Genomic DNA, 21097 nt, shown 5'->3' on the forward strand with positions numbered 1-21097 from the left:
CTCTTCCAACAATCTTGAAAGTGGCTAAGATTTGAATAAGACAGAGCCAGGGGAGAAAGCACTGCAGAAGGAGACTATGACAGCCTTACAAGTGTAAGGTGCAATGAGACGATGATGATTCAGAGACATGATACTGTCACTGATCACTGTACAAACTGCGATAAAGTTCAGAGAGTAGATGAACCTAAGAACTGGAAAGTCGGTGTCTTAAGACATGGATTGAGAAGAATAAAAAAAGTAAAGGATATAATCCAGCCTTTAACATAAGGCACAAAAACAAAATATTGAGTTTACATTTATATGCTAATCAACATGGGCGAAAATCTAAAAAAACAAAACTGGGGATCTCAATATAAAATTAAATGATAGAAGGCTGCTATACCTAGTAAAGACACAAACCTCAAATTATTTGTGATGTGGGCAATCTCCATTTTTTTTCTTTAAAGAAAAAAATTTAACAGGAAATCTGTGCATACTAACAACTGAATTTCTAACACTTTCTGACACACATATGGGCAACAGGATGTTTCTTAAAAATTAATATCTAGCTATTATCATTATAGAATTAGGAAACAATTTTCTATCTCCATCTACTATTTAATGATGCTTTCTTGGCTAATGAAAACCAAGTCTGCACACTCAAAAACTTAAGTTCAAATGTTTCTATCTGATTTATAATTGCGTTGAGTCTTTTCTGAGCTATTATGCAGACAAGGCAATGGGATAAGAGTAGGTTAGTGGCCTACAGAGACAGAAATAAAGTAGAAATCAGGGAAGAAGTCTTGAACCCGGAAAAGAAATGACAACAAACACAAATTTCACTCAATCTTAAAACCTTTTATCATTTTCATTTGAAAAGAGAATCTAAATAAAACCAACTGATACACATGTCCACACAAATGCAAAAACACTTTAATACAGGATCTCTTAGACCAAATGAATATCCTCTAACAGTCTGTATTTTCTATGTTAAGTGTGCATCAATGTTGCTAAGTGTTACTAAAAGATTGTTTCTAAAATCACACATTTCCATTTGGTTTAATCATATTTTAGAATGGACTGAAGTATCTTACCTTTTTAGAAAGGCCAAGATCCCCTTTCTTGGGCATAAATCCAGGGTCTAAATCATTGGATTCAAGAAGTTTCTTAGTTGGTTTTCTCTGACGTTTACTTTCATAATTTCCTGAAATGCAGGTATCTTTTCATTAGGTAATTTTGAAACTGGGTACATGCTAATTTAAAAAACTCTACATGCCACAGAAAAATGAATCACCATATTTTTATGATTTCCTCCTCATTTTCTGGGTAGGAACAGGATAGGAATGTATTTATTCTAAAATATTGTTAACATAAAAGAAAATACTTCTCAATGCAGATACAAACTAATGTGAAGATGTTTTCATATAGAACTTAAAGGAAAAATCAAAAGGGCAGGACTGCTTTTATAATAATTAATTGGCAGTAAGGTCAAAAGAATAAGGTGGAGCCTGAAATCAGGCATAAGAGCACCAAGGTTATAAATTTTATTCTGCTCCAAAACAAATAAAAGAGACATTTACTTTGTAGGGCTGTTCTTAAGAATTATACAAAAGAGCCTAAAAACAGAGGTTGGTACATAAATAGATAATGAAATAGTAACTATTATTATTACTCTTTTTTAAGGTCTTTTTGGTTCTTCTGCCTTGATCAATAAGCACAACTGTGATGCCTTTATTTTAGGAATAATATCATAAGCTATTGTTAGGAATGTAAAAAAGTTACATCCAAAATTTTCCTTGGGTTTCTATAATATTTAAGAATCAGAAGGTAAATTAAAGACCATATGTGTAGACCCAACTCCCAACAGGTTGACATGTATATAAAGAATGATAAAATGATAATCAACTGGTAATTAATTTCAAGGGAATATTTACAATTAGCTGCTTACTATGTGTCAGGTAAATTACATTATGATGTCCATTTTATATATGAGGAAAGAAGTTGAGAGGTTAAACAACTTCCTAAGTAACACAAGGATTGGTAGAGCCAGTATCTGAAGCTTAAGTTTCATGTGTTTATTGTAGTGTGTAGTGCCCCTCCCCTAGACCCTGTTATACTGAGTGCTGACACACATGGTGGTTGATCTACAGTCTTGATAAGCAACAGTGGACAGTGTACCACCAATTCACGGTCCCTGAATTACATTGAATTGGCCAGCACTTTGGGGATTTCCCACGACAGAAGTGGGTAGTTTGATGTATAGAGATACACTATTGGCTTTTCATTGCAACATACTAAAATCCTATCCACTTACATACTGAGACCCCATCTCCATCTTACCTGGTGTTTTAACTAGCAATTCCTCAGACTCAAGGGCAGGCCGTGGAGAGACTTCCGGAGCCACAGGCACAGACAAGGTCAGCTGTGGCAACTCAGCATGTCCACCTCCAAGTTCTGACTGAGCCAAGGGCCCTTCCAAAAACGGAGCCTCCCTTTCAAGAACTGGAGGCTCTTCTTTGGTTGAAATCAAAGAATTCTCATCCACCCGCTTGTTCTGAGCACTAGATCGACATCGGGCTAAAAGGCTTTCCTCTTCACAGCGGGAACTTACCTAAGGGCAAAAAACAGAAGTAGAATCCATAGACCAAAGTTGCTGTAATTCGGGTGTTAAAAACAGTAATGTACTTAAAAATGAAATTCTGACACATGCTACAACATGAATGAACCTTGAAGACATTATGCTAAGCGAAATAAGCCAAACATAAAAGGATGAATATCATATGAGTCCACTTATATGAGGTAACTAGAATAGTAAAAGTTCATAGAGACAGAAAATAGAACGGTGGTTGTCAGGGGCTGAGAGGAAAATAAGTGGGAAGTTATTCTTTAATAGGTACAGAGTCTGAATTTGCCAACATGAAAAAAAAATCTAGAGATGATGGATGGTGGTGATGGTTGCACAACAATGTGAACGTACTTAATGAAGAGAACTTGTACACCTAAAAATGTCTACAAATCGAAATTTTATATGTATCTTACTATAATTTTTTAAAAAGGGAAAAATGCAATTAATATATACTAAAGCCATAAAAATTCTTTAAAGCCATAGTGATAATCCTCCCTATCCACAAAAGTATTTTTTGAATGTTCATTTATTTTTTAATTTTTTAAACATTTATTATTGAGAAACAGAGACAAAGCATGAGCAGGGAAGTGGCAGAGAGAAGTAGAGACACAGAATACAAAGCAGGCTCCGAGCTGTCAGCACAGAGTCTGACACAAGGCCCAAACCCACAAACTGTGCGATCATGACCTGAGCCGAAGTTGGATGCCTGACTAAGCCACCCAGGCGCCCTAATGTTTATTTATTTTTAAGAAAGACAGAGACAGAGCATATGTTGGGGAAGCACAGAGAGAGAGAGAGAGAGAGAGAGAGAGAGAGAGAGAGAGAGAGACAGACACACACACACACACACACACACACAATCAGAAATGGGCTCTAGACTCCAAACTGTTACCACAGAGACTAAGGTAGAGCTCAAACCAACAAACTGCGAGATCATGACCTGGGCCGAAGTTGGACACTGGACTGAGCCACCCAGGTGCCCCACACACATACTTCTTGATCAAAGGGGGCAAAATGTGACTTAGAAGAAATTAGTCAGGACTGTAGACAACTGGATGTTAAATACCTTCTAGTGTCATGCAATATATAACACAGTAGCACCTATAATTTAATCCAGCTAAAATTGTTTAACTTGAATCCATCAAATTGTTTTCAATTTAACAAGGAAAATGGAGGATAGATTAGTGACACCTATGAAGAAGCAATCATACAAATCTAAAAGGGGGACACTGTAAGGTATTCACTCTCATTACTTAGGAAGGGTCATAAAACAGGGAGACTGTTCTGAATTTAAAGAAATTTAAGAAATGTAACAACTAGATAAAATGTGTAGTCCTGAAATGGATAAACCACATATAAAGGTTACAGGACAAGTGAGGATATCTAAATATGGATTTCTTATTAGATAAACTGATCTTACAAGATACAGTAATGTTGTATCGGTTATAAAGGAAAATGTTCTATTTTTAGAGGTGCATATTATTGAGGGATAGAAGGTAAAGTGTCTTAAATTTACTTTAAAGTACTTCAGGGTAGGGCCACCTGGGTGGTTCAATTGGTAAAGTGTCCGACTTTAGCCTAGGTCATGATCTTGCCATTCCCAAGTTCGAACCCCACATCAGGCTCTATGCTGACAGCCTACAGCCTGTTTCAGGTATCGTATATCCCTCTCTCTCTGCCCCTCCCCCATGCTTGCTCTCTCTCTCTCTCAAAAATAAACAAACATTAAAAACAATTTAATAAAAAAATAAAGTACTTCCAGCTTAAAAAAACTGAATTAAGGGGCATCTGGGTGGCACAGTCAGAAGAGTGTGCAACTCTTGAACTCGGGGTCATGAGTCAAGCTCAGTGTAGAGATTATTTAAATAAAAATAAAACGTAAAAAAAAACTGAGTAAAGAAATAAAGCAAATAAGGTATCAACGTTTGCTTTAAAAAATTATGATCCTACCATATATATTTATATTCTATGATTTTACTAAATACTTTATCCTAAATCATTAAATACTCTTTGAAAGAAAAGGGAAAAACTTGAGAGTTTGTGTATGCGTGTGTATATAGTGCATAGACACATTTATACATTTCCTGTATAATTACCATATTCTAAGTACTGTGCCAGAAATTGGAGATAAAAAACTGAAAAAGATCCCAGTTAAGAAATTTATTATCCCATGCAGACAAAACATTGAAGGCAAAATTGTAGCATCCTAAAAGGATTGATGAAAAGACTATTGAAATGTTGGAACATACCTTGTGCACCTGTTCCTGCACCTTCTTTTGTTTTTTCTTAGGAGCAAATATCTGATCATATTCTTCTGTATATTCCAGAAGCCACTTGCTTGGCTTCCTAAGACGCTTCTTCTCTGACCGCACAGCTAAAAGTGGAACAAGTTCATATTAACCAAAAAGAGGAAAAATCACTGTTTTCATGCAACCATCCTTGCACTCTCAAAGGTACAGAGATGAGAAACTCTGAAAAAACACTCTGCTTAAGCTCCAAAAGGCTAAAAGTGATTTCCTATGGTTTCTCACATGCAAAAGTTGAGAGGGGAGAGACTTGTGTTGCTCTATACACATACATACAGCCCATCTGAAGTTAAGGAAAAGATTAAATTGGAACTAACTAGTGACAGATACAGCTAACATTAAAATATAGTCTAAAACAAATTCAAAAATTACACCATGAGTTATTTTAATAATATCCCTCTGGATTATGCAGAATACTACACAGATATTCAGATGAAATATTTACCTAATCAGTACTACCATGTGAATTTCAAAAGCAATTTACACAACTTCATATCATGGTTGTAGTGAGTTTCACATTAGAAAACTGAGGAATATTCTAAATAGAATCATTTAAAAATATGTAATTAGTTATACATACGCAACATTACCTCAATGACATAAAATGTATATGCCATGTATATCAAAGGCAGAGTAAGATAAAAATACAGAGTTTAAAAAGAAAACACTTGCATTGTTTTATGGTCAAAATTTGGAAGTATCATACCATTCTTCATTAAATTAATGGTAAAACAATGACCTATTATAGTTTCCTGATAAAACTTTGTCCCAGCTTAACACGCTATCATCGTTTTATGAGGTTTTTGGGAGCAAAAGCTAATCAGCACAGAATGTAAGATACAGTCTACTCAAGAGGCAAGAGGTATTTCATGACACAATGACCTCAGAGAAAATAGTTTCTGCCTCAGTTGAATGTGGCAATACTGACATTCCCTCAACAAAAGAAACACAAAAGTTGAGACTAAAAGGAAAAAGTCAAATCACAGCTTGGCAAAGGATTTTACTCCTTTGATACAAGCCATAAAACTGAATTATGACAAAATATGGAAAATATTTTTCTAACTGTAACTACTGTAATTTCACTGTAATATATACCACTTAATTATTTAAATCTAATATATAAGGAGTTGAAAACTTATGTTCACCTGAAAACCTGCACATCAATTTTTAAAGTAGCTTCATTCATAATTACCAAAACTTTGAAGGAACCAAGACACAGGTATTGTCCAGACAACAGAATATTACTCAGCACTAAAATATCAAGCCATGAAGAGACACGAAAGATATTTAAATGCATACCACAAAGTGAAAAAAGCCAATCTGAAAAGGCTACATACACGCTATATGATTTCAAGTAAATGACATTCTGGAAAAGGCAAAACTATAAAGACCATAAAAAATGGTTACGGGGTGGGGAAGGGAGGCATGGGAGAGAAAGAGGGATAAATACATAAGCAGAGCACAGGGATTTTTAGCGCAGTGAAAATAATCTGTAGGACATCATAATCATGGCAACATGTCATCATACATTTGTCCAAACCCAAATAATGTACACCACCAAGAATGAACCCTAAGGTAAACTATGGACTCTGGGTGATTGATTATAATGTGTCAACATGGGTTCATCAATTGAAACAAATGTACCACCCTGGTGAGGGATGTTAATAATAGGGAACGTTGAATATGTGTGTGGACAAAGTGGGCAATCTATTGGTCTTACTCTCAATTTTGCTATGACCCCATAAAAAATTAAAAGCTAATGGTAGAGGCTGAAAGAGTTATCAAATTTATAAACCTACAGAGCTCCCACTATAATTATATGGCTTGTTAAACCTTTCAACCAATGCAATTTTCCCAACTTAACATTTTTAAACCACAAACCTTTAAGTGACCCAAATTGGTATTTCCCAAGCAAGTATTTCAAAAGAAGTTGAAAAACCTAAGCAAAACAATTACTTAAAATGTTCCCCTTAAATGATAATATCTGAAAAATCTCTTAGAGCAAAGAAATAAGCCAAATAGATCTTGAAATAAATATACAGTACCTGTGACAGCTGATGGGTAAATAACTTTATGCTCTGAGGAAAATAGATTATGCCTTTAATGTATTCCCCTTAGACATAGCATCCGATTTTTTTAAATGTTTTATTTATTTTTGAGAGAGAAAGAGAGAGACAGATAGACAGCATGAGCAGGGAAGGGTCAGAGATAGAGACACAGAATCGAAAGACAAGCTCCAGGCTCTGAGCTGTCAGCACAGAGCCTGACGCGGGGCTCGAACCCACGAACCAAGAGATCCTGACCTGAGCTGAAGCTAGATGCTCAACCAACTGAGCCACCCAGGCGCCCCATCAGAGTTTTTTAAACACCAATGGCATTTTTTAACATATAAGACCAAAGAAATGATAGGGAATAACAGGGGTTTACTATGCTCAAGTCACAGTTCAGCCATGTAACATTCATGAATTTTTAATCTTCACTTCAATCTACAGGATAGGTGATAACATCTCCATTTTATAAAAAATGTAACTGAGGCTAGAAAAGGAAAGTGCCTAAGACCATTCAAGTTAGTCCATTATTTAAGTGGCAAGGCAATGATTGAAACCAAAATTTGTCTACATTCCAAAACCACTGCGTACTTTTTACTAAACCTATCCCTATGCTGTCACATCATTATATGCCTTTCCCGTCTCCCCACCACCGTCTATCACTACTTCCCCCCACTAATTAAATTTCAGTCCTACAGAGGCTGTATTCTCTCCTTTGTTGTTTTAATTTTCTTTTAATGTTTATTCATTTGTGAGAGACAGAGAGAGACAGAGTGTGAGCAGGGGAGAGGCAGAGAGAGGAGACACAGAACCCGAAGCAGGCTCCAGGCTTTGAACTGCCAGCACAGAGCCCAACATGGGGCTCGAACTCACAAACCACAAGATCATGACCTAAGTGCAAGTCAGATTCCTAACCAACTGAGCCACCCAGGTTCCCCTCTCCTTTGTTGTTTTAAAAGGTTGGATGGGCTAGTCCTTCCCTTTTCTCCTGAAGCCTCTGACTCCCATTCTCTTTGGGTTCGCTTCTCTCAGAGTAACCTCTCAGATTAAACTTTAGTCCTTCAGCTCTCCATTTCCTTAAGATCCACAAGAAAATAAGCAAGGACACAAAAGACTGAAAATTAAGAGGAAACCTATATCTGGCATACCTATTATGTTCCTGCAGAAGTACATGCATTGCTCTTAACCAAGTTATATAAAATAATCGTTAAAAAGTTTAGGGTCTGGCAAACTACCAACAGGACTATGTTTTTAATAAATGTTTTTGTTTATTTTTGAGAGAGAGAGAGAGAGAGCGAGAGAGAGAGATCATGAATGGGGGAGGGGCAAAGAGAGAGGGACACACAAAATCTGAAGCAGGCTCTAGGCCATGAGCCATCAGCACAGAGCCCAATGTGGGGCTCGAACTCACAAACCATGAGATCATGACCTGAGCTGAAGTCAGTTGCTCAACTGACTGAGCCACCCATGCGCCCCCAATGGGACTACTTTTATAAATAATGTCTTACTGGAATACAGCCATGCTGATTTGTTTACTACTGATTTAGGGTTGCTTTTGTGATAGAAAGAATTGAGAGTGACAGAAGACAATATGGCTTGCAAGCCTAAAATATTTACTATCTGTCCTTTTAAGGAAAAGATTACAAATCTCGTCCCCCCCCCCCAAACAATACAGTAACACAGGTACAGTTACAATAGAGTAACACCCTGTAAATAACAACCTGGTCACAATTGAATGACTTAAAACCTAAGATGCTTCCTGAGTTTGTTTCATGTCCTCCTCAACTACACCTGCCTCACAACCTCCTACTTCCACCTATATTCTCACCTAGATTACTCATCCTACAAAACTGCTTTTGAGCTGAAAGAAATGGGAGAAGAAACTCACCATTTCCAACTACTCTACAACTGGCCAAAAGGAAGTGATTTGCCAAACCGACATAAAGAATATCAAGAGCAAAAGAGGAATATGACCTTATGGGTACTAAAAGTAAATATTAAAAAGTTAAAAATTACAAAAACTAATAGAGAGAGGAATAAATCATGCAAACCTCAATATATAGAGCAAATATGAAACTGAGCAGGAGCCAAAGTTTGATCATCAAGTTTCTTGGCAACTATGCATCAATTCCTAGCACAGAGCCAGGACCTGTTGTGAAGAACGGAAATAAATTGCTCGTACAGGACAAGTTTAACAATGTCTTTTTTGACTATTGAGTGTATACATACCAGCTAAAATAATGAAATATCCATAATGTTGAGTCAACCCCAAGCTTTCACGAAATGAAGAATAGATAAATAAAATATGGTTTACCTATACACTGGAATACTATTCAGCAATAAAAACCAAAGTATTGAGGGGCACCTGGGTGGTTCAACTGGTTAAACATCCAAATTTGGCTCAGGCCATGATCTCATGGGTCATGAGTTTGAGCCCCATGTCAGGCTCTGTGCTGACAGCTTGGAGCCTGGAGCCTGCTTTGGATGCTGTGTCTCCCTCTCTCTGCCTCTCCCCTGCTTGTGCTCTGCCTCTCAAAAATAAACTTTAAAAAAAAAAAAAAATATATATATATATATATATATATATCTCGACACATGCTACAATATGGATAACTGGAAAAATATTATGCTAAATGAAAAGAGCAAGACACAAAAGACTGCATACTATACCATTCCATTAATATGAAATGTCCAAAAGAGGAATGTGGCAGGGGGGTGGGGGTGGAATCAGTGTTGGGACTAGGAGTACAAACAAATTATAAATGGGATGGAGGACTCTTACTGGGTTAAAAAAAACGTTCTAAAACTAATTTATGGGGATGGTTGCACAACTCAATAAATTTACTAAAAATCACTTCCTCATGCATTTAAAATGTGTGAACCTTATGGTATATAAATTGTGCTCTATCTCTTTCTCAAAATAAATAAACTTAAAAGACTGAATTATAAATCTTTCTTTTCCTAATGAACTACATTATAGTACAAAGAGCTACATCATTCCTCACCCCACATTATTAGCCCTTGTCATACACCTACTTTCCTAGTTTGGAAACCTCAGAGGCAAAAGAGATAAAGGAAGGGGGCAATAAGGCAAAAGTCCACACATTTCTTCATAATAATAAAGTTACTCAGCCCAACCTCCTATAGAAAACAAATACAAATGCTGCAAAGTGTTTTTTTTTGTTTTTGTTTTTTTTTTTTAAAGAAAGGCAGACTGCCACGTGCAGCGCCTCATTTGGATGTGTCTGGAGTCTTGGAAGCTTGACTACCCTATGTTCTCCTACAAATGGACCTTGAGAGCTTGTTTGGAGGTTCTAGCAGGGGAGCGCAGCTACATAAATACCCTTGAATGAAGAACGGTCCTCCTCTATCGGGGATGGTCGTCCTCTTCGACCGAGCGCGCAGCTTCGGGAGGGACGCACATGGAGCGGTGAGGGAGGAAGGGGACACTCACCTAGCCAGCCAGATCAGCCAAATCAACCCTGGCGATCAATGGGGTGACAGATGTCGCAGCCAGATCGCCCTCACATCTGCAAAGTGTTTTTAAAGAGAATAAACTAGGGCCCCAATAACTTTATCCTCAGAGTTACATTAAAGCAAAAGAACACCACGTCCTAGGCCCCAGCAGACCACAAGAAAAGGTGCTGTGGCAAGAAGTAAAAGGGGAGCAGGAGGGAGAGTTAAGTCCTTGAGAAGCTGTGCCTGATCCTTCTGTGGATTTGTAACCCCCGTAAGAAAATAAAGCAATGAATAATCATGTTAACAGAATAAAGGGCATTAAAAAAAAAAAGATCATCTCAACAGACACAGAAAAATTATCTAATAAACTAGGAATAAAAGGCAACTTTCTAAACCTGAAAGGCCATCTATCAAAGTCATAGCTAACATCATAGTTAATAGTCAAATTTTGGATACATTTGTCCTAAGATCAGGAACAAGACAAGAGTGCCTGTTCCCTCCACTTATGCTTAACACTGCACTGGTGGGTCTAGTGAGGGCAATTAGGCAAAAGGAAAATAAATAAATAATTAATTAATTGATTTTAAATAACAGATTAGAAAGAATGAAGTAAAAGTATATTAGTTGATGGCATCATCATGGGCATAGAAAATCCTAAAGAATTCACAATAAAACAAATTAGAACTAAAAAATGAGTTCAGCAAGATTGCAACATGCAAAATCAATATACAAAAATCAAGTGTATTTCTGTATACCTGCAATGAACAACCCCAGAATGAAATTAAGAAAATGATCTCATTTATAATAGCACCAAAAAGTAAAATTAAAAAAGTAAAACAATAAAATATTTAGGAATAAATTAAAAGAACCACAGGATTTAGACACAGAAAACTATAAAACATGATTGAAATAAATGAAATACAACTAAATTAATGGAAAGCCATCCCGTGTTCATAGTTTAGAAAAACTATTGTTAACAATGGCAACACTGCGCAAACTGATGTACAAATCCAGCACAATCCATGTATCAAAATTCCAGTCGACTTTTTTGCAGAAATTAACATGCTGGTCTGAGAACGCCAATGGAAATGCATAATATCCAGAAAAGTCAAACAATCTTGAAAATGAACAAAGTTGGAGGACACACTTTCCAATTTCAAAACTACAATAATTAATTACTACAAATATAGGGCAAGTTAAGACTCTGTGGTATTGACATGGTAAAAACAAGACATATATATATCAGGAAGCCCGGGTGGCTCAGCTGGGTAAGCATCCGACTTTGGCTCAGGTCATGATCTAATGGTTTGTGAGTTCAAGCCTCACATTGGACTCTGCTGTCAGCACAGTACCTGCTTCAGATTCCCTCTCTCTCTGCCCATCACCAGCTTATGCTCTCTCTCAAAAATAAACATTTAAAAATAAATAAAAGACAAATGAACATAAAAAATAACTAAAATTAAAAAACTCAGTTGAGGAAGGGCATGCCTGTGTGGCTCAGTTGATTAAACGTCAAACTCTGGCCCAGGTCATGATCTCACGGTTCATGAGTTTTAGCCCTGCATGGGGTTCTGGGCTGACACCTTGGAGCCTGGAGCCTGCTTCAGATTCTGTGTCTCCCCCTTTCTCTGCCCCTCCTCCACTGGTTTTCTCTCTCTCTCTCTCTCCCTCTCTCCCTCCAGAATAAACAAACACTTTAGGTGAGATTTGAATGCATGACCTTGAGCCAGTCAGACACTCCTCGAAACACTTGTTCCTGAGAAAAGCATTCAACAAACTAGGCAGTCATATATGTAAATCCATATACAAGAAATACCGTAACATGAAATCTATAATAGAAACTGAAAGCTTTTTCTCTAAGACCAGGAACAAAGCTAGGATACTCACTCTTGCCACTTCTACTTAACACAATACTGGAAATCCAAACAAGAGCAACTAGACAAGAATTAGAAAGAAAAAAACATCCAAATTGGTAAGAAAAAATATGGTCTCTATTCACAGGTGACATGATCTTATATGTAGAAAATCCTAAAGATTCCACCAAAAAAAAAAAAAAAATTAAAAGGTAAGAAGAAACAACTGCATGACGTTGCAGTGTACAAAAATCAACTTTTAAAATCAGTTGCATTTCTATACACTAATAATAATTCAAACAGAAAATTTAAAAATAATCACACAATAGTATAAAATAGAATAGAATACATAGGAATAAATTTAACCAAGGATATGAAAAACTTGTGCATGGGCCAACGACAAATACTGCTGAAATTAAAGACAAATAAAGATATCCATATTCATGAACTAGAAGATTTAATATTGTCAAAATGTTCATACTACCCAAGAGTGATCTTCAGACTACTGCAGTTGCTACCGAAATCTCAGTATCATTTTTTGCAGAAATAGAAAAAAAAAATCCAAAAGTGCACATGGACTCTTAAAGGACCCCAAACAGCCATTAATTTTGGAAAAAAACAAACACATCCTGTTTTCAAAATATATTACAAAGCTACATTACAATATGATATTCCCATAAAAACAAACACATAGATCACTGGAACAGAAAGGAGAGCACAGAAATAAACTCATACATGTTAAGATCAAATTATTTTTGACCAGTAATGCTAAGACTACACAACAAGGAAAGGGTAATCTCATCAGTATATGGTGCTGGGAAAAGTGGATATCCACATGCAAAAGAAAGATGGATCTTTATTGCACACTACACACAAAAATTAACTGAAAATTATATTAAAAAAATAAATCTAAGACCTGAAACTATATAACTCCAGAAGAAAAGGAAAAAGATTGGGGCGCCTGGGTGGCTCAGTTGGTTAAGCGACTGGCTTCGGCTCAGGTCATGATCTCACTGTTTGTGGGTTTGAGCCCCATGTCAGGCTCTGTGCTGATGGCTAGCTCAGAGCCTGGAGCCTGCTTCGGATTCTGTGTTTCCCTTTCTCTCTGACCCTCCCCTGCTCGCACTGTTTCTGTCTCTCAAATATAAATAATAATAATAAACATTTTTTAAAAATTAAGGAAAAAGATTCAATTCATGAATGAAATGAACAAATATTTCTTTGATAGAACAAAAAAGCACAGGAAACAACAGCAAAAAATAGACTAATCTGACTACATGATACTTAAAATTTTATGCATAGCAAACAACATAATAAAAAAACCTACAAAATGATTGAAAATATTTAAAAATCATATATCAAAAATAAGGGTTGATCACCCAGATTAAACAACTCAGTTAACAAAAGAAGAACCCAATTCACAAATGGGCAAAGGACTTGGAGAGACATTTCTTCAAAGAAAACATACAAATAGCCAATGAGCATATGAAAAGATGATCAATATCACTAATCATCAGGAAAATGCAAACCAAAACTACAATGAGACATCAACTTACCTCTGTTAGGATGGCCACCATCAAAAAATAACAAGTGCTAGTGAGGATGTGAGGAAATTGGAACACTAGTAGCGCACTATTGGTAGGATTATAATATGGTACAGCCTCTATGGAAAATGGTATGGAGGTTCCTCAAAATATAAAATGGAATTATATGATCCATTCCAATTCTGGAATATATTTAAAAGAACTGAAAATGTGATCTCAAAGATATATGCATTTGCACATCCATATTCAACGTAGCCTTATTCATAATAGGCGAGTTATGGAAGCAACTTAATGTTCAATCTCAAAGTACCACTGGTAGATGAATAGATTAAAAAATATATGTTATGTATTATTCAATAACAGTATTGAGTTGAACTATTCAACTCAGGAAAAATGGAAATCACATCATAAGCTAGAACATGGATGAACCTTGAGGACATTATGCTAAGTGAAATAATCCAATCTCAGTAAGACAAATAGTACACGACTCCATTTATATGAGGTATCTAAAGTAATCCAGCTCCTAAAAACAGAATTAGAATGGTTGACAGGGGGTGGAGGGAAAAGGAAATGGGGAGTTGCTGTTCAAGGAGTATAGTTTCAGCCATGAAAAATGAAAACGTTCTGAGACCTGTTGTACAACAATATGCAAAGAGTTAACTACTGTAATGTTAATTTGGCACTTGGTCAGAAAGTAAATCTATGTATTTGTTACCACAATAATAATAACCCATTGCTACATTCTAATTAAAAGAAGGAAACACCAAAATATCACATACTGTATAATTCTATTGACAAGAAATGTACAGAAGAAACAACGGCCTTGAATGATACACTGGACCAGATGGACTTTACAAATATATCCAGAACTTTTCATCCAAAACCAGCAGAATATACATTCTTCACGAGTGCACATGAACATTCCCCAAGACAGATCACATACTGGGTCACAAAACAGCCCTCAATAAATATAAAAGAATTGGGGCACCTGGGTGGCTCAATTGGTGGGTGTCCAATGTTGGCTCGGGTCATGATATCATGGATCATGAGTTCAAGCCCCACATCAGACTCTGCTCACAGCTCAGAGCCTGAAGCCTGCTTAGAATTCTGTCTCCCTCTCTCTTTGCCTTCCTCTGCCCGCACTTTCTCAAAAATAAACATTAAAAAAATTTAAAAATAATAAATATTAAAGAATTAAGATCATACCCTGCATATTTTCAGATCACAATGCTACGAAACTTGAAATTAACCACAAGAAAAAATTTGGAGAGCCTCCAAATGCAAGGAGGTTAGAGAACACCGTACTAAAGAATGAATGGGTCAAACATGCAATTAAAGAAGAAATTAATAAATGGAAGCAAATGAAAATGAAAACACAACAGTCCAAATCTTTTGGGATGCAGCAAAGGTAGTCCTAACGGAAAAATACATTGCAAGCCAGGCCTATCTCAAGAAACCAGAAAAATCCTAAATACAAAACCTAACTGCAAACCTAAACGAAACAGAAACAGAACAGCAAAGAAACCCTAAGGTCAGCAGAAGAAGAGAAATAATAAAGATTAGAGCAGAAATAAATAATATAGAATCTAAAAAAAAATAAAAACAGAACAGATCAATGAATCTAAGAGCTGTGGGGTTTTTTAATAATTATTTTAACGTTTATTTATTTTTGAGACAGAGAGAGACAGAGTGCGAAAAAGGGAAGGGCAGAGAGAGAGGGAGACACAGAATCTGAAATGGGCTTCAGGCTGCAGGCTTCAGGCTCTGTGCTATCAGCACAGAACCCGATGCAGGGCTCGAACTCATGAACCACGAAATCATGACCTGAGCTTAAGTTGGATGCTTACCGACATTTTTTTGGTTTCTGAGCCACCCAGGTGCCCTGAACTGGTTTTCTTTTTTTTTTTTTTTCTGAAAAATAAACAAAATTGATAAACCCTTTCTCAAAAAGAAAAGGGAGTACCCAAATAGATAAAATCACGAATGAAAGAGGTAAGATCACAACCAACACCACACAAATACAATCATTAAAGAATGCTATAAAAAAACTATATGCCAACAAACTGGACAACCTGGAAGAAATGGACAACTTCCTAGACAACCACACACTACCAAAACTCAAGCGGGAAGATATAAATAATTTGAACAGAACCATAACCAATGAAGAAATTCAATCAGTTATCGAAAATCTCCCAACAAATAAGAGTCCTGGGCCAGATGCATTCCAAGGGGAATTCTACCAGACACTTAAAGCAGAGTTAATACCTATCCTTCTCAAGCTGTTTCAAAAAACAGAATCAGAAGGAACGCATCCAGACTCATTCTATGAAGCCAGCATTACCCTGATTCCCAAACCACACTAAAAAGGAGAATTACAGACCAATATCCCTGACAAACATGGATGCAAAAATTCTCAACATGACACTAACAAATAGAATTCAACAGTATATTAAAAGAATTATTCACCACAATCAAGTGGGATTCACCCCTGGGCTGCAGGGCTGGTTCAATATTCGCAAATCAACGTGATACATCACATTAATAGAATAGAAGAAAGGATAAAAACCATATATGATCCTGTCAATAGATGCAGAAAAAACATTTGACAAAATACAACATCCTTTCTTAATAAAAACTCTCAAGAAGTCAGGATAGAAGGAACATATCATAACACCTCATCAAGAGCAAAAGCTTCTGTACTGCAAAGGAAACAATCAGGAAAACTCAAAGGCAACTAAATGAATGGGAGAAAATATTTGCAAATGACATATCGGGTAAAGGGTTAGTATCCAAAATTTATCAAGAACTTACCAAACTCAACACCTGAAAAACAAGTAATACAGAGAAGAAATGGAGAGAAGTACAAACACCTTTCCAAAGAAGACATCCAGATGGTTAACAGACATATGAAAAGATGCTCAACACTGCTCATCATCAGGGAAATACAAATCAAAACCACACTGAGATACCACCTCATACTGGTAGAGTGGCTAAAATTAACAATTCAGGAAACAACAGATGTTGCTGAGGATGTGGAAAAAGGGAAACCCTCTTGACTGTTGGTGGGAATGCAAACTGGTGAAGCCACTCTGGAAAACAGTATGGAGGTTCCTCTAAAAATTAAAAATAGAACTACCCTATGACCCAGCAATAGCACTCCTAGGAATTTATCCAGAGGATATGGTAGTGCTGATTCATAGGGGTGCCTGTACCCCAATTTTATAGCAATGCTTTCAACAACAGCCAAATCATGGAAAGAGCCCAAATGTCCATCAACTGATGAATATAAAGAAGATGAGGTTTATACGTACAATGGAATCCTACTTGGCAATGAGAAAAAATGAAATCCTTCCATTAACAACCATGTGGATGGAACTGGAGGGTATTGTGGTAAGTGAATTAAGTCCATCAGAGAAAGACAGATTTCATGTTTTGACTCGTATGTGGAACTTGAGAAACTTACCAGTAGACCATGAGGGGAAAGGAAGGGGGAAATAGTTTCAAACAGAGAGGGAGGCAAACCCACAAGAGACTCTTAAATACAGAGAACTGAGGGGTTGATGGGGGGGGGGGGCGGTAAAGAGGGGAAAATGGGTGATGGGCACTGAGGAGGGTACTTGCTGAGATGAGCACTGGGTATTATATATATGTAAACAATGAATCATGGAAATGTACTCCCGAAACCAAGAGCACAATTTATACACCGTTGGTTAGCTAACTTAAGATAAATTATATTAAAAAATAAAAATAAAAATAAATTTTTTTTAGGGTCTGCATTGAAGTTGAAAAGAAAAGGAGAGAAGAGGTAAGAAAAGAAGAGAAAAGAAGTGAAAAGAAAAGAAAAGAACAGGAAATCTACAGATTGGGGAGAAATGAAAGATTAATAAATGGTACATTTCTTTCTGGGGTGATGCAAATATTCCAAAACTGATTATATTGGTTACTGCATAAGTCTGTGAATATACTAAAAACCCCTGAAGTATAAATTTTAAAATAATGGAGTATCTAATGGTATGTGAATTATATCTCAACAAAGCTGTTAGAAAACAGAATCTACTGTGATAACAACTTTGGAAAATTTTATGTTTAAGGATAGTCAGTTTTATCCTCAGTAACTATACTGTGTAATATTAATATTTTAAAAGACTTCTACCATTTTTCTTTGGCTAAGGAAAGATATCCTCATACTTCAGTTTTTTTGTTGTTGTTCTCAGAGCCCATCAAGGCTACCAAAGGCCTTCGAATAAGTACTACACAACACTTTCTTTTTCCCACAAGTACATGTCCCCTCTGTCTACATAACACATAGATCTTCCTTAAACTGTAGTCAAGGAAGCCTATCATTCAATAAAATGTATTCACTTTCTCTAAACATCTGTATTTAAACTTTAGGCTTAGAGCCTCTCAATTATCTAAAATGCCAGGTCCCAAAAAGTTCATAGACTTAAAAAGATAGGAAATGGTGAATAGGAATAAAATGTTCTTAAAACTTACTCTGAAAATATATGGAAACCCAACTGTCAAAATTCAGGACCTCCTACAAAAAGCCCACCCTTCACTTCAAGTGATAAGTCTTTCTTCCCAACTTACCCTTCCTCCTTCCATCAAAACAGACCAACTTCAGGAGGGTAACATTTTCACCACTTCCTCTAATCCCTTACCATACTCAAGTCCTTACCTGGTTCAGGGAGCTCAGGCTGGGGAGTCAAACTGGGAATTCCTGGATCTTTTTCCATTTCCTCAATGCTGGCACTGGATTTATCACAAACATTCAACCGTGGCCCAACTGAATCTAAGCAGCTAGCATGATTTGGATCTGCCAGGGCATCTTCTAGTATGTTTGTTGAAGTAGGGGGTCTATGCTCTGAGAACTCATCCCCCTTCTTTACAGGGTCAGCTGGACGCAAAACCCCAAAGGCACCCTCAGAGTTTTCTTTCTCCCTAAATCTGTTAGTGCGCTTACGAGGTTTAGTGCGCCTTTGGTTTAAACGCTGCCACCGCTTTTTAGGCACCGCTTGATTTACACCACAGGGTTCATCATTCTCACTGTTCATTTCAGTATCCAACTCTGGGCCTTTTCTGTTTTCAAAAGAAGGGCCTTTTTCAGGAATTTTATCAGGGTCCGACTGGTTGACTTTGTCATCAAAATTAACACTAGAAAAATGGGTACCGTCTTCACTTGTTAAATGACCCATTAACTGAAGGGGTTCTTCTTTACCAGGGTCTTCTAGCCCACCTCTTGAGCAGCCATTCTCTGAACCCCCACTTGGTCTGTCTCCCTGCAGTGCAGTCTGAAGAGTCACACCTGGAAGTCGGTTCAGTTTTCTTTTACGTTCTGTCTTTAAGGCTTTACGGTTTAATGTGTTCTTTCCCATCTGGGCTGATAAACTATCTCGCAATTTAGATGAGGGTTTGGATCGCCCACAGTTGCGCCTAGTAACACAGTTTGAACGACTTTTACCAGAAGCAGGGAGGTCTCTTCTGTCAGACACTAAGCTGGGTACGGATACAGACAACTCCCCAGACAGTGCAGAGTCACCTCCACTCGGGCTGGGACGGACTGGGTTCTGAGTGCCATCTCCATTTTTTTCTGAATTGTGAGTGGAGCTTCCTGAAACCAAAGCCTTAGAAGCATGTACAGGACTACTGGTAGAACAGTCCCCAAGACCAGGACTCCGATAGGAGACCAAGTTTTGAGCAGTCATTAAGCGTTGCTCCTTGGTCTTACTATCATGCATATCTTTCAACATCATTAACAGTGTACTGAATTTGTAGTCTGGTTCAATAGGTATATGATTCTGACCAGAGGCAGGAGAAAAAAGTAATGGTTTTGATGGCTTTGATGTTCCAGAGTCACTGACATCTTCACTTAAGGATCTATAAGAGAGTTCCTTCAACTCTGACAGAACATGTTTCACCACTGCTGTTTCTATGTCATTTGAATCCCTGGTTTTTTCATGCATGTTGCTCAGTAGTTTTAGCCCATCCACTTTCCCACTTTTGGAAATGTTAGCCAAAGGAGAGCCTTTAGTATCAGAAGAGCAGCATTTCAAACTGCAGTCCTCATTTGTAACTGGAGATTCCACTACAACTGGATTTTCTTTATGTTTGCACTTTATACTTCGGATCTTGGGCTGTTTGCTTTTTGAATGTAACAGAGCTTGATTTGTAGCCCCACCTTTTATTAGTGAATTCTCACTGGAAATGCTTGATGGTGTGTTGAATTTTGGAGAGAAACCATCATTTCTAAAATCTGATTGGGGTTTTCGGACAAGAGTAGACACTTTAAGATCAGAGAGATTAACCTGAGATGTCTCAGTTCCAGGCTCTGCTGTCTTACTACAATCCATTAAGTGGTCTGTATGTGAATTAGTAATGAGGGACTTCTGCTTTGCTTTTACCTTAGTGTTTGTGGCAGGATACCTAGTATACTTTACCTTTTCATTTTTCTGCACAGATAGTATATTCTCTGTTCTATCAAAAGCATCTGTAATTTCAAGGACACTGTTATCAGATTCTGAACTATGATCTATGGGATCCAGATCACTGCTTCCATCATCAGAAGTGGTACAGATACTAATGGAATCACTGCGCTTTTCTTCATCACCCGCTCCAATATAACAGAGCTGTACTTTCGAACTACACACCAAACCTCTTTGGAGTTTTTTCTTTTCCCCAGAATGTTTAGAGATCAAGGCACCCTCAGACAAGCCCAGTAAAGAGTCACAATTTGAAGTCTCAAATTCTTTCTTTGCAGTATTTTTTGCACAGGAAGAAAACAGGAAACTTCCTGGGGCAGTGCTGGACCCTGTGAGGCTGTTTGCTATCCTGGAAAGTTCATTGGAGGCCTGCTTATCAGATACATCCCCAGAAATAAAGTTTAGGCCAAGGTTCTCTGGAATCTTTCCCCTTCGTTCTTCTTTATGTGCTTCAAATTGTATGTGGCCCTTTTTCATACTAGTCCTTTTTGTATTATCAGAACTCTTTCTGGCTCGAGACTTAGCACAAGGCTTTTCCTTCTCATCTGCTGAATGTTCTGAGTCAAAAGCCAGAGATTTCAAACAGCCATTAAGTAACAGGTCGTGTTCTGATTCAGGATCATTTGTACAGTCCTCAAATGGCATATCCTCCTCACTGTCCAACTTGATTGAACTGGTGACACATCTTCGGTTCTTTGACCCTTTGGGAACATCATATTGTTCAGCAAGACCAACACTGGCTTCCCATTTACTCAAAATTTTCTGAGGAACCTTAAATTTAAAGGAGAAAAAGATTGTAACTT

At 37.2% G+C, this 21097-nt stretch overlaps 1 protein-coding gene across 6 annotated transcripts in view; it reads right to left on the minus strand.

Annotated features, from left to right (window-relative positions):
• The window catches only part of NSD1 (nuclear receptor binding SET domain protein 1), a 137724-nt gene that overhangs the window by 46469 nt on the left and 70158 nt on the right, over positions 1 to 21097 (minus strand). For all 6 annotated transcript variants that reach the window (XM_029942769.1, XM_029942771.1, XM_029942767.1 and 3 more), the window contains exons 5-8: positions 18494 to 21065; positions 4855 to 4979; positions 2320 to 2590; positions 1074 to 1183 (exon numbers count right to left, since the gene is read on the minus strand). In XM_029942769.1, the coding sequence (XP_029798629.1) occupies positions 1074 to 1183; positions 2320 to 2590; positions 4855 to 4979; positions 18494 to 21065 (3078 nt within the window). The remainder of the gene's footprint in view (positions 1 to 1073; positions 1184 to 2319; positions 2591 to 4854; positions 4980 to 18493; positions 21066 to 21097) is intronic.

Source organism: Suricata suricatta, chromosome 6 (genome assembly GCF_006229205.1).
Source record: "Suricata suricatta isolate VVHF042 chromosome 6, meerkat_22Aug2017_6uvM2_HiC, whole genome shotgun sequence".
Classification (NCBI taxonomy): Eukaryota; Metazoa; Chordata; class Mammalia; order Carnivora; family Herpestidae; genus Suricata; species Suricata suricatta.